This window comes from Nematolebias whitei, chromosome 5, assembly GCF_014905685.2.
Source record: "Nematolebias whitei isolate Nwh7 chromosome 5, NemWhi1, whole genome shotgun sequence".
Classification (NCBI taxonomy): domain Eukaryota; kingdom Metazoa; phylum Chordata; class Actinopteri; order Cyprinodontiformes; family Rivulidae; genus Nematolebias; species Nematolebias whitei.
The window spans coordinates 19,969,451-19,982,162 of record NC_056502.1 but is presented as its reverse complement, the minus strand read 5'-3'; the positions used below and the strand labels follow the sequence as shown (position 1 = coordinate 19,982,162).

The following is a 12,712-nucleotide window of genomic DNA, read 5'->3' as shown; positions in this document are numbered from 1 at the left end:
AATTTACATAATGCAACAATCTCATGTAATATTTCACATGATCTGTTAGTCTTTGAAGTATGTGTTGTGAACACTATCAATACAGTATCTGTATAATTCACTGAGGTATGGTTATTTGTCTGTAGGATAAGACTGATAAGCTGTGGCAGCCATGTTGGAAAAAGTTGGCTCTAAAAACTACAAAACCTTCAAAACATCTGGGACTTGTTTTTATTATCTTTGTTTAATCAATCCCAAAATGAAATCACTCCGACTGCTTGAAAATTAATCAATCCCGATTGTATTGCATGTTCCCAAAGAGGCAGCTCAAAGCTTATTTTTGTGCACTGCTGACACAATAAAGCACAATAACTACAACGACGCAGGAAGCTTGTTTCATATGCATTATTTATATGAATGACAGCCTATAAAACATGCAGAGAATATTGGTGTCGGACTGAATCATGAGATGTAAAATGAAATATGACGTCCTCTGTTCTGAGAAGCAATTCATACCTTCCTTTTTTCAAACCTAGTCTCATTTATTTATTCTGAAAAGATAAATAAAGCAGCTCAAAGTGCCAATAATGAACAGGAAAGAGCACACCTCATGCACACAAAACAAACAGTAGGAACCTGCTCTGCAGCTGATGAATCATGCTTTTTCCCCTGCATGTCAGATCCAGGAAGCCTTTTGCTCAATACCTTTTTCATATTTGAGAATATTTTCCATAAATTGAGAAAACAGTGAAGAAATAGGAGCGAACAAAGTTATTTTTTTCTTATTGCACATTATTCAAGGAAAGGCTTATGATTGGGGTGGGAAGGGTCATGTGATTATGTCCATATTTGGTCATGTGTCTCTCAGAGATGATGTCACCAGTGACCAACTGTGTGGCTAAAGCTCCCCTTTTTCATTGGCAGTTAGGGATTTATAGTGGGTGTTGCCACTCTGGGCTATAAAGATAGTTCTGGGCCTGTAGATAAAAGTGTGTGTGCATGTGTGTGTGAGAGGGAAAAAGAAAGAAAGGAAGAAAGGGAGACAGGGCAGATTATTGTGAATTAATACAGTTGTGCAATGATCTTTGCATCAGGAAGACTCTTTAAAAGGGAACTTAACCAAACTTATGTTATGTTAAGCTTGAACATGTTAGTTGTATTTTAGGGCACAGAGTTTAAAGAAAAAAAGGGGCAAGTTTAAAGAGAAAGAGAAAACAAGCTGTTTGCCATCTGGACAACAGAACCTACAGGAGTCAGCGTGTCAGCACCATGGGGAAGTCAGGTGAGTGGAAGATAGGAACTGTGGATATATCTTATCTTTTTTGTTTGTTTTTGCCAGAGTTACAAGTGTCCACATGTAGAACTGTGACTTTGGTCTTGTTTTCTACACAGATGTTTTAAATGTATTAGTTTTACTCACTAACTAAACACCATCAGCATCTGAACTCCAGTTGTTGCTGTGTGAGTGTTTGAATGTGCCTGTTGTGTGGGAGCTCCCAGGGAACTGTGACTGTTGGATTTGTGAAAAGGCCTGTGAGTGACAGGCACCAGGCAGTGAAGAGGGGGTTTCTAGTGCGTACGTCTGTGTTTGGAGGAAGGGGGGGGTATGATCTGTGTGATTCTTTCTTACTCACTGCCTGAGGTCAGAAGGTCTGTCCATTCAGCTCTGAGGTCATGCATGAGTTGTCTCGACATTTCTCTCACTTGTCAGAAAGTGTCCAACTCTTCGTGTCTTTCTCTCTCTGTCCTCTCAGCGTCAAAGCAGTTTGCTGAGGAGCTGCTGCAGAGCCATAATGAGTACAGGAGGAAGCACCAGGCTCCTCCACTGAAGCTGAGCGGAAAGCTGAGCAGAGAAGCTGCCCGGTGGGTTAACCAACTGTACACACACACACACAAATCAACTCGTAAACCTAATGAGCACGGGCTCTGTGAATCAGTCATTGTCAGAGTTCAGTGGAGGACTGTGACAACTCCAGCTGAGCCTGTCCAAAACAATAACACCAGCATGTTGTATACCTGGGATTGGATTACGGTTTAGACTGACAATTCTGCAGGTGCATGAAACTGTTATTTAAATTAGGTGAAATAAAGCAGTATTTCAGCTATATCTTCCAGATCATACATCTTTGAAGATGTTAGTTTACTCTCTTAAGTCTTCGGTAAACTAGTGTTGCAAGTGTTGTTAAAAAACAATGAATACAACTACCTAGGAGTTTCTACCATAAAGGTTCATTCTCAGTAATCCAGGTAGAAAAATCCAATAACAGCATTTTAAGAGGGGGACAGTTGGACACGTAGCTGTAGTCCTCTGCCCTTGTTTAACTATGGATGGATTTCTTTTCACAAAGATTGCTTGCGTCACTCCTCTCTCAAACCACCGTTCCTCTCAATCAAGGATGTGCTCGTCTTCAACCCTGAAAGAGTGGCCGCTGGCCTGCAGATTAGTGTAAATTTCTGTGTGGAGTTTGCATGTTCTTTTTGTGCTTGCGTGGGTTAGGCCCAGGCCTCCCTAGCAAAAGAGATCTGTGATGTCAAATGGGATTTGCCTGGCTAAATAAAATTAATGAAAACTGCAGAGCCCTGACCTAATAATGTTGCTCTTCTGTGCTGGGCCATTCTTTTGGCTAGTGGCTGTTCAGTTTCCCCGATGTAAGACTGATCACAGCCCTCCTGGCACTGAACAGCATATACAATATTACTCTGTGTTGGAGGACTGGATCTTTTGGATGGACCAGTCTTTGCCATAATGTATTTTGGGGGTTGAAAACCACTGGGAAGTCCATCCATCCATCCATTATCTTCTGCTTGTTCCAAAGTCGGGTTGTGGGGGCAGCAGCTTGAGCAGGGAGGCCCAGATGTCTCCTTCCACAGCCACTTCTTCTAACTCTTCTAGAAGGACTTCAAGGTGTTCCCAGGCCAACCGAGAAACATAGTCGCTCCAGCTTGTCTTGCGTCTTCCCCAGGGTCTCCTCCCAGTTGGACATACGGACGCACCTCCCGAGAGAGGCACCCAGGAAGCATCCTTACCAGATGCCTGAACGACCTCAATGGCTCCTTTTGGTGTGGCGGAGCAGAGGTTCTACTCCGAGTCTCTAACTGAACTTCTCACCCTTTTTCTAAGTGAGACTCCAGCTACCCTGCGGAGGAAACTCATTTCAACCACCTATATCCACGACCTTATTCTTTTAGTCACTACCCAGAGCTCATGACCATAGGTGAGGATAGGAATGTAGACTGACTGGTAAACCTAGAGCTTTGTTTTACAGCTCAGCTCCCTCTTTACCACAACAAATCGGCACAGTGTCCGCAATACTGCAGACGCTGCACCAATCCGTCTGTCGATCTTGCGCTCCATTCTTCCCTCACTCGTGAACAAAACCCCTGAGATACTTGAACTCCTCCACTTGAGCAGAACCCTAAGAGAGCAATCCACCCTTTTCCAACTGAGGACCATGGTCTCAGATTTGGAGGTGCTGATTCTCATTCCAGCCACTTCACACTCGGCTGTGAACTGTTCCAGTGAGAGCTGAAGATCCCGGCACGATGACACCAACAGCACCACATCATCTGCAAAGAGCAGAGAAAGAATCCCGAGGCCATTGAACCAGAAACCCTCCACCCTCTGGCTGCACCAAGAAATTCTGTCCATAAAAGTTATGAACAGAATCAGTGACAGCGGGCAGCCCTGGTGGAGTCCAACTCCCACCCTGAAAGGGTCCGACTTAATACCGGCAATGCGAACCAAATTCTCGCACTGCTTGTATAGAAACCGAACAGCCTGTAGCAACGGGCCCCCAATCCCATACTCATGGAGCACGCCCCTCTGTGTACCTCAAGGAACACGGTCAAAAGCCTTCTCCAAGTCCACAAAACGCATGTTGACTGGACAAACTCCCATGACCCCTCAAGGACCCTAGTGAGGGTAAAGCATTGGTACAGCGTTCCACAGCCAGGACTGAACCCACATTGTTCCTCCTAGATCTGAGGTTCAACCCATGATTGGACTCACTTCTCCATTACCCCTGAATAGACCTTACCAGGGAGGCTAAGAAGAGTTATGCCCCCATTTTTTGAAGAGGGGAACCACCACCCCAGTCTGCCAATCCAGTGGCACTGCCCCCAATGTCCACTCGATGTTGCAAAGGCATGTCAACCAAGACAGCCCAACAACATCCAGAGCCTTAAAGAAATCAGGGTGACTCTCATCCACCACCAGAGCCCTTTCACCAAATAGCTTTTAACTACCTCGGCGACCTCAGCTACAGTTATGGACAGACGAAATCCAAAGTCCCCCGACCCGGCTTCCTTCATGGAAGACATGCCAGTGGGATTGAAAAGGTCCGAGAAGTATTCCTTCCACCTCCCAACGACATCACTGGTTGAGGTCAACAACACGCCACCTTCACTGAACACAGTGTTAGTGAAGTGCCACCTTCCCCTCCTCAGCCGCCTGGTGGTTTGCCAGAATCTCCTCGGAGACGACCAATAGTCTTTATCCAAGGCCTCACCACTGGGATGTCTTGTTTATAAAATAAACATCTCAGTTTCTCTGAAATTCCCACAACATACAAAATGACCACTGGTCTAGGACTGGGTTCCTCCTTTTTCACCTGATGATCAGCTGGAGTTCTGTTTGGGTTTCTTCTCAGCTTTCAGGAAGGCCCAGTTAGGATATTTACATTGCTCCAGGGCCGGTCTTGGGTAGGATTTATCCTTCTGCCTGGCTCCTGAGTTAGTGGGGAAGCTGTCCGCTCTGTGGTACAGCATCCTGATGACTCCTAACTTGTGCTCCAAAGGGTGATGAGAGTCAAACCACAAATACTGGTCTGTGTGGGTGAGTTTGTGATACACAGCAGTTTGCAAATAATAATAAACCCTGCTCCATTGCTGTGAGCCTTGCTGCCCTTACACTTGGTCTCTTGGACACATAAAACATCTACCTTCCTTCTCTGCATCCTGTTACCTAGCTCTCTTCATTTGCCTGTCATTGTCCCCACATTTAGAGTTGCCATCTTTAGTCCTACATTCTTGACTTTCCTCTTCTCCATCTGCCGACACATTTTCTTCCTATGATTTAATAAAATGCCCTCCTCCTCTTCCTCATCTTGCTAACACCATTGGGTTAAGATCATAAGTTTTAATTTATATCAGCATATTTGTACAATTACCATTTTCAATTAAAGTAACAGGTTTCTTCAAATAAACACCCCAAAATGGGGACATATAAGACAACTTGTCAACCTGTGCTGTAAAGATTTCATAAAATGTTTTCTCAGTCTGCATCTGCATGACAGATTTATAATTACCAGTAAAGTCTCTCATAGCTGTACCTGCATGATTGGGTTTTCACTTTATTTGTTAATGAAGGCTGAAGGAACGTAGCAGGATCGTTTTGCATGAGCATCAACATTATGTACATTTATTTCTCTTTCTGCCAGTTAAACCTAATGAGCATCTTCTGCACTTAAAACGGAACAGCAGGGAAACTGTAGATACCAATTACTCATGTGCTGTTAGGCATGTGAAGTGAAAAGTGCTGCTACATCTCCTATATGGAACATAATGAGCCTTTTTTATTTTTAAGTAGGGGGAATTCGGCTGAAATGGGTCACTTTTTTCACTTGATGGTTTAGAAAACTTTTCAATTAGCTCTGTTTTGAGTTCAATAGTACTTTTTATGAATTTGTTGTATGTCGCTTCATTAATTATAGACTAGAAATCTTTGGCAAAGTATAAATGTTTCAAAATTGTAAGAGTTGACATATTGGAAAGTTGACATTAGAGCAATAACGCAATGATCAGCTAAAATGGGCCGACAAAAAAAACCAAACTGCAGTTTCAGCTGAAGTTCTTGTAATTTTAGCTTATAAGGAACTTTTGGTTTGCCACATTTACTGTTGTAGTACATTTATTCATGGAAATTTCTTTCTTTAAAAAAATAAAAAAAATGTTCCTATGTCAAGAGCATGGTGGTGTGACATCTGCTTCAAGTTTTAACTCTTAAGATTTTTTTGCAAATTAAAACATCATCTTTATCATTACCATGTTTGCAGCTCTCATGGTGCAAACAGCTGCATTCATTCACAATGCATAATGATTTTTGGGGGGCTTTAACTTTATCTAATGTTTGGACAAATTTTATAATTTGACGTTTGTTACTGCGTCAGTTCCCATACAACTTCATTTCGCTCAAAAAGGAGGCAATAACAGTAACAACACCTTTTTTTAAAAATGTTAAACCTTGTGTTTTTGCCAACATGATTAATTATTTAACTGGTACACACCAATCACAAAATACATAACTTCTGGGAATCCATTTTTATGTTGGTCCTCAACACAGCTGTTTTTGGTACAGACTGTCTGGAATTTTTTTTTAAAGCTCCAAAATAAAAATAGTAATTTCTCATGTTTTGTGTGAAATATCTAAGTTCATTCTCAATAATCCAGGTAAAACATCCAAAAAGGTTAAGTCAGGTCATCTGAAAGATTTCTTTTTTTTTTTTTTTCTTTGGTGAGACATTTCGTCCTTCATCCCAAGGACTTCATCAGTCCGAGGAGCCACAACAAACTGTCCCACAAGCAGCACACACATAGTGGTCAAACTAGGGGTGCACCGATTGCAGTTTTCTGGCCGATCACAGATCACCGATTTCTAAAAAGTCTGACCTGCCGATTCCGATTTTGTTTTATTAGCGACGCTGTCCGGTGTTATAAGGTCACAATGCACCTTCAATTTTCCAATCTTATTTTATTGAAAACATACCCTTGAACAATATCTTAGAAAGAATACAAACTTTTTTTAACTGGCCATGAGGTAGCGCTGTGAAATATAAATGAAGTTCAGACAATTGTTGTTAAAACTACAAAAAAATTGGTTTCTCATGCAAGTATTGACCGAGACCGCACATCTAGGACAAACCAGTTTGCTGGTGATAGAAACTGTCCGGATGACCTGACTTAAACTTGTTGTATTTTTTTAACCTGGATTATTGAGCATGAACTTTGATGTTTTGAACCACTTTAGCTATGCTGCCTCAGAGGAGAAAATGGGGAAGAGGGTGGGCCCCAGAAACCATCTTATCACCAGCAAACTGGTTGGCCCACTATATGTGAGTGCTGCTTGTGGGACTGAGTTTGTTGTGGCTCCTCAGACTGATTGTTGGATTTGGGTAAAATAGTTTATTTCTCTCAGATGTAGGTGAGCAATCTAGCCTAAAAAAGCAAAAGAGTTTATGCATGTGGACACATGTTGAGAGCTAAACTGTCCAACTCTGAGTTACTTCATAAAAATCTATTGTAGTATGATTTAAAGGCCTAGCATTGCCTCATTTCATGGCAGTTTTAATTCAAGATGGCTGCGACAGAAACCTCCTGCAAAATGTGTTGATGCTCATTGTATGACCTTCAGATACTAAAACACCCTATTTGTGCTCAATATTTGTACAATTAACTGAGTTATAGCCCTTCATGTATTGGGTAATGTCAGTTTACTGTGGTGGCTATCTTGATTTGGGATTGCTCCAAAAGTTAATCACTTGTAGATGTCAACACAGTTATTACTTTCTGAAAGTTTCCTGATGCATGCTCAATAATCCAGGTAGATAATCTAACCAGGTTGAGTCAGATCCTCGGTACGGATCCTTCTTTGTTGAAACGTTGCATCTTTTTATCCAAAAGATCTTCAGTCTGAGGGCCTGCAAGCAAACTTAAGCAGCACCTTCTCATAGTGTATCTCAACCAATTTGCTGATGACAGCTAAAATAAGTTGTTCACATGCAAATGGGGGACCATCAGCCTAACAATTGATTGTTAGTGCTCTGATGTTTGGACAGTTATGTTTACTGCAAACCCACCCACACCTCCTGCTGGAGCACAAGTTAGGAGTCATCAGGACTCTGTACCACAGAGCAGACAGCATCCACACTAACTCAGGAGCCAGGCAGAAGGAGAAATCCCACACAAGACAGGTTCTAGAGCAATGTGGATATCCTAACTGGGCCTTCCTGAATCAGAGAAGAAACCCAAACAGGACTTCAGTCAACCATCAGGGAAAAAGGAGTAACCCAGACCCAGACCAGTGGTCATTCCATATGTTGCAGGAGTTTCAAAGAAATTGAGACATTTATTTTCTAAACATGACATCTCAGTGACTTTTAAACCCCAAAATACATTACGGCAAAGACTGGTTCATCCCAAAGAACCGGTCCCCCAGCACAAACAAGAGTAACATTATGTATGCTGTTAGTATCAGACTTCTGTAAATAGCAAGTGGCCTTCAGGGCACCAACATCAATTGTTTGGCTGATGGTCCTTGGTTTGCTTGTGAACAACTAGTTTTGTTGGTCACCAGCAAACTGGTTGATCCACTGAGAGAAGGTGCTGATTATTTGGACTGTTGAAGCTCTTCAGACTGAAGAAGTCTTTTAGATAAAAGATGAAACATTTCAACAAGAAGAATCTATCCAGAGGACCTGACAAAAGCACAAAGACACAAGTTGTCCTTACACGTTTTGTTTAGATTCATGCTTTTATTTAAAGTGAAGAACTCTTGAAACAGCACTGTATGAATTAAAACTGATTATTTCTTTCAGTTATGCTGAAAGTCTGGCGAGCACTCGGATCCTGAAACACAGCGAGGAGTCCAGCAGGGGGAGCTGTGGAGAAAACTTGGCATGGGCCTCATATGACCAAACAGGTACACACACACTAAAACATCTGTTGATTTTAGTGACAAGACACTAATGTTTCAACTTTGAACGAATTCTGTGGTGCTTTTTCTATAAAATGGATGTTTTTTTTAATTAAAAGATGATAAGCTAATAAAAAATAAAACTCTATTTTGCTGTAGAGTAAGAACATTAGTCCTGTCTGTGAGGCTTAAAGCAGATTTTTTTTTTTTTTTTTTTTTAAGCCAACTGTCGCTCGCTGCAGCTGAACAGCTGGAGTCTATTTCCCTTCCACTTCAGTAACCGTGACTCACGGCACAAAAATCTCAGCACAGCCTAAATATTAACGAAACAGTTTAATATTCTGTGACAAAACTATAAACTACATGAGCATCCCGTGCTCCGAAGGAATTTCTCCCTCGCAGGTGCCGTCTGCTCTCACATTTAAACATTTGACACATGATGGAAAAAAAAAACTAGAAACTAGAAAACTAGAAACTGGCGCCACATTAATTTTGTCTGCTGTTCTCGCAGGAAAGGATGTGGCGGCTCGCTGGTATGACGAAGTGAAAAACTACAACTTCAGCCACCCCGGATTCTCCTCCGGCACTGGTGAGATTCACACTTGTGGATTGCCGCCTCATGTTTTGTCTCTTGTCCTCGCTGTCTCAGTTTATCTGTCACTTGCTCTGCTTCATTCTGTTGTTTTCTGTTGGCTCGTAGTCACGTTCACACTCTGGGTGTCACATTTACATGTAGGCATCAGGGAGGTTTGTCGTTATTTTGATGCTAACGTCAGTGTGTGACTGCCTGACTTGGTGATCGTCCATGTGGGAAGGGGGGGCGGTGTCATGATTATATCACTCCTGAACTCGTGGGCCTTATCCAGTCTGCTTCAGATAACCCTGAGCAGACACGAGTCTGAGTCAGTGCAACTTTATTTTACCCAGGAAGCAAGGTGGCGACTCACTGATTCATTTTCTGTTTAAAAAAAAAAAAATAACTAAACAAGACTTGACAACAGAGTTGTAGCTGTTTTTGGTAAACCTTGAAAATAATCCATGCATAACCTCATGCACTATTTCAAGATGTGCTCAGATCATGTGTTATGAATGACTCTCCGCTACTACCACACACATTTTTAGCTCAATATTTTTTCAAACTGACAGAGTTGTAGCTATTTTTGTGTTTGCTAAGGTCTGTTGGCTGTGTGTGTGTGTGTCACCATTTTCAATTGGATAAACTCCAAACGTTTGAGTCCGAGTCAGAGATTCTTTGTCATTCCCACCTCATGTGGTACATGTGGTGGAGCGAAATTATGTACACAGGGTCTCAGTTACTTTGTACATCCAACAATAAAATGTAAAGGAAACAATGATAACATCTAAGATATGACCTAAGAAAAACATCAACTAAATATACACTAAGCACTAATAGCATAAAAACATTACGTCGAACATCAGCACAAACCTGAACACGAGTCTGTGTGAGCAGATGAGCACGCATGAACACACCAACATGAAACGGATCAGCAGCAACATGAAACGGATCAGCAGCAACATGAAACGGATCAGCAGCAACATGTGATTTTTCACAGTGATTGTTCTGGTTAGAGATTCATGAGCCTAACAGCCTCAGGGTAAAAGCTGTTCTTCAGTCTAGTGGTTCTACACTTGATGCTCCTCAACCTCCTTCCTGAGGGAGCGGGGCAAAAAGTGTGTGTGCTGGGTGAGTGGGGTCCTTCATGATGCAGGTGGCTCTTTTCCTTCATCTGGAGGTGTAGATGTCTGTGATGGTGGGGAGACTGACTCCAACAGTCTTCTGTGCAGCCTTCACCACTCTCTGCAAAGCTTTTCTTTCTGCAGCTGTGCAGCCTCCATGCCACATGTTGATGCTGGAGCACAGGATGCTCTCCACTGCACACCTGTAGAAGGAGGTGAGGACTGAGCTTCCCAGACCAGCTCGTCTCAGCTGCCTGAGGAAGTAGAGTCTCTGATGAGCTTTCTTGATCAGGCTGGTGGTGTTGTTGCTCCAGCTGAGGTTGTCATTCATGTGCACACCCAATTACTTGTAGCTGGAGACCACTTCCACCGCAGGTCCTCTTATGTTCAGGGGGGTGGAGGTGTTTTTGTTCCTTCTGAAGTTCACAATCATCTCCTTTGTCTTCTTCACGTTGATGTGAAGGCTATTCTCTTTGCACCAGCTCTCCAGGTGTTCCACCTCTTGCCTGTAGTTGGACTCATCATTGTTTGTGATGCATCCCACCACCGCTGTATCATCTGCAAACTTTACAATGTGACAACCTGGACGGGTAGCTGCACAATCATACGTGAGCAGAGTAAACAGGAGGGGGCTCAACACACATCCCTGAGGAGAGCCAGTGCTGAGGGTTATGGTGGAGGAGGAGAAGTTGTGGATCCTCACTAACTGTGGTCTATTTGTTAAGAAGTCTAGTACCCAGTTGCAAATGGAGGGGCTTAGTCCTAGTGTGGATAGTTTGTCCATCAGGGTTTGGGGGATCATGGTGTTGAAGGCGGATGTGAAGTCCACAAAGAGCATACGGACGTAAGAGTTTTTCTGCTCCAGGTGGTTGAGCGCAGTGTGGACCACAGAGGAGATGGCATCCTCTGTTGATCTGTTCTCACGGTATGCATACTAATGAGGGTCCTCGTTGTTGATGATGGTTGTTTTGATGTGAGTCATGACCAGTTTTTCGAAGCATTTAGCGACTATCTGGGTGAGGGCCACTGGCCGATTGATTCTAGATGTATGATTATTTTCTTAAGGTTTCATTAATATCCATCTAGTGGTTAATGGTATATTTTGCTAAATGACAAATGGGACTGACTCAAACAGTTAACGCTAAAGTTTTAAAGGAAGAAATTGCACACTGAGTAATCCTTGGAGCTACAACTCCAGTTAATTTTAGCACAGTATTGGTAAAATGTATTGAATCGACAGACTAAGGCCTGTTGGCTGTGGCAGTTATGTTGAATTAAATGTCTTCCATTCCTAATCAGTTGTGGAGGTACGTCCAATGAATATTTCCTGAAAGCTTCATAAAACATTGACATGACAAACATATGCACACAGACACAAGCAAAATATTATCATCTGTCTTCACTTATTAGTTAGTGGGTGATTAAAAAAAAAAAGAGTTTAGAATAAAAATTCCTCCTTTTTGTAAATGTTTAGGTGAACTCAAGGGCCTGAGCACTCATGTTGAAATGCGTTTCCTACTCATCCTCTCCTGTTTTATTTCTTATTTTTTCTCGTCTCTTCTTACTTCCTTTCTACTTTTGACGTCTTCTGTTCTCAGGTCATTTCACAGCCATGGTGTGGAAGAGCAGCAAAGAGCTGGGTGTTGGAAAGGCCTCCGCATCAGACGGCTCTTCCTTTGTGGTGGCCAGATATTTCCCAGCAGGGAACATCACAAACAAGGGACACTTTGAAAATAATGTCCTCCCGGCTAAAACCAGCTCTTGAAGAGACGTGGATCTTCTTGACTCGACTCCATTTATTTTTTTTTCCGTATTACAGAAGAGACGCTGTCCGACTGCGCTGCTGTGGAGAATACTCTGGACTGCAGCACATCTTGCTGGATAGAAAGCCATACTGCACTCGTGTATGGATGAAACTAACAGAACCATGTAGATCATGTGGTCGGTTACCTCTGACAGTATTTTATTCACTAATGTCTTTAAAATCTTTTTTAAAAACATTAAAGCATAAAATTGTTTATTGTATAGGAGTGTGCGTTAATTTACAGAAACAAACCATCTAAACAGGGATGTTTTAGGTTTTTTTTTTTACTCATAGATTGTGAACAGCCAATATCTTACCTGTTGTAGATGGCTCGGATTGTTGAGCTAGCAGTGATATTCTGAGCGCTAGAACCATTAGCTCATCAGTTTAGAACTAAAGTCTGTTTCTTCAAGCTGAGCTCGTTCAAAGAGCTGCGTACAAAGGGTTATTTATGAATTGTTCACAGCTTTTCCACATAACTCCTCTTCAAAAGGTCTGAACTATCCCTTTAGCTTGGAGACATTGCTGTAACTTGAAGCAGA

The 12,712-nt window shown here is 42.3% G+C and overlaps 1 protein-coding gene across 1 annotated transcript; it reads left to right on the top strand.

The window, feature by feature from the left end:
• Positions 1 to 901: 901 nt before the first annotated feature.
• glipr2l (GLI pathogenesis-related 2, like) lies at positions 902 to 12,279 on the top strand. Its single transcript, XM_037676974.1, has 5 exons — positions 902 to 1,261; positions 1,734 to 1,842; positions 8,571 to 8,674; positions 9,180 to 9,257; positions 11,965 to 12,279. The coding sequence occupies exons 1-5, from the start codon at positions 1,249 to 1,251 to the stop codon at positions 12,129 to 12,131; spliced, it is 471 nt and encodes a 156-aa protein (XP_037532902.1). The 5' UTR covers positions 902 to 1,248; the 3' UTR covers positions 12,132 to 12,279.
• The last annotated feature ends 433 nt before the right edge of the window (positions 12,280 to 12,712 follow it).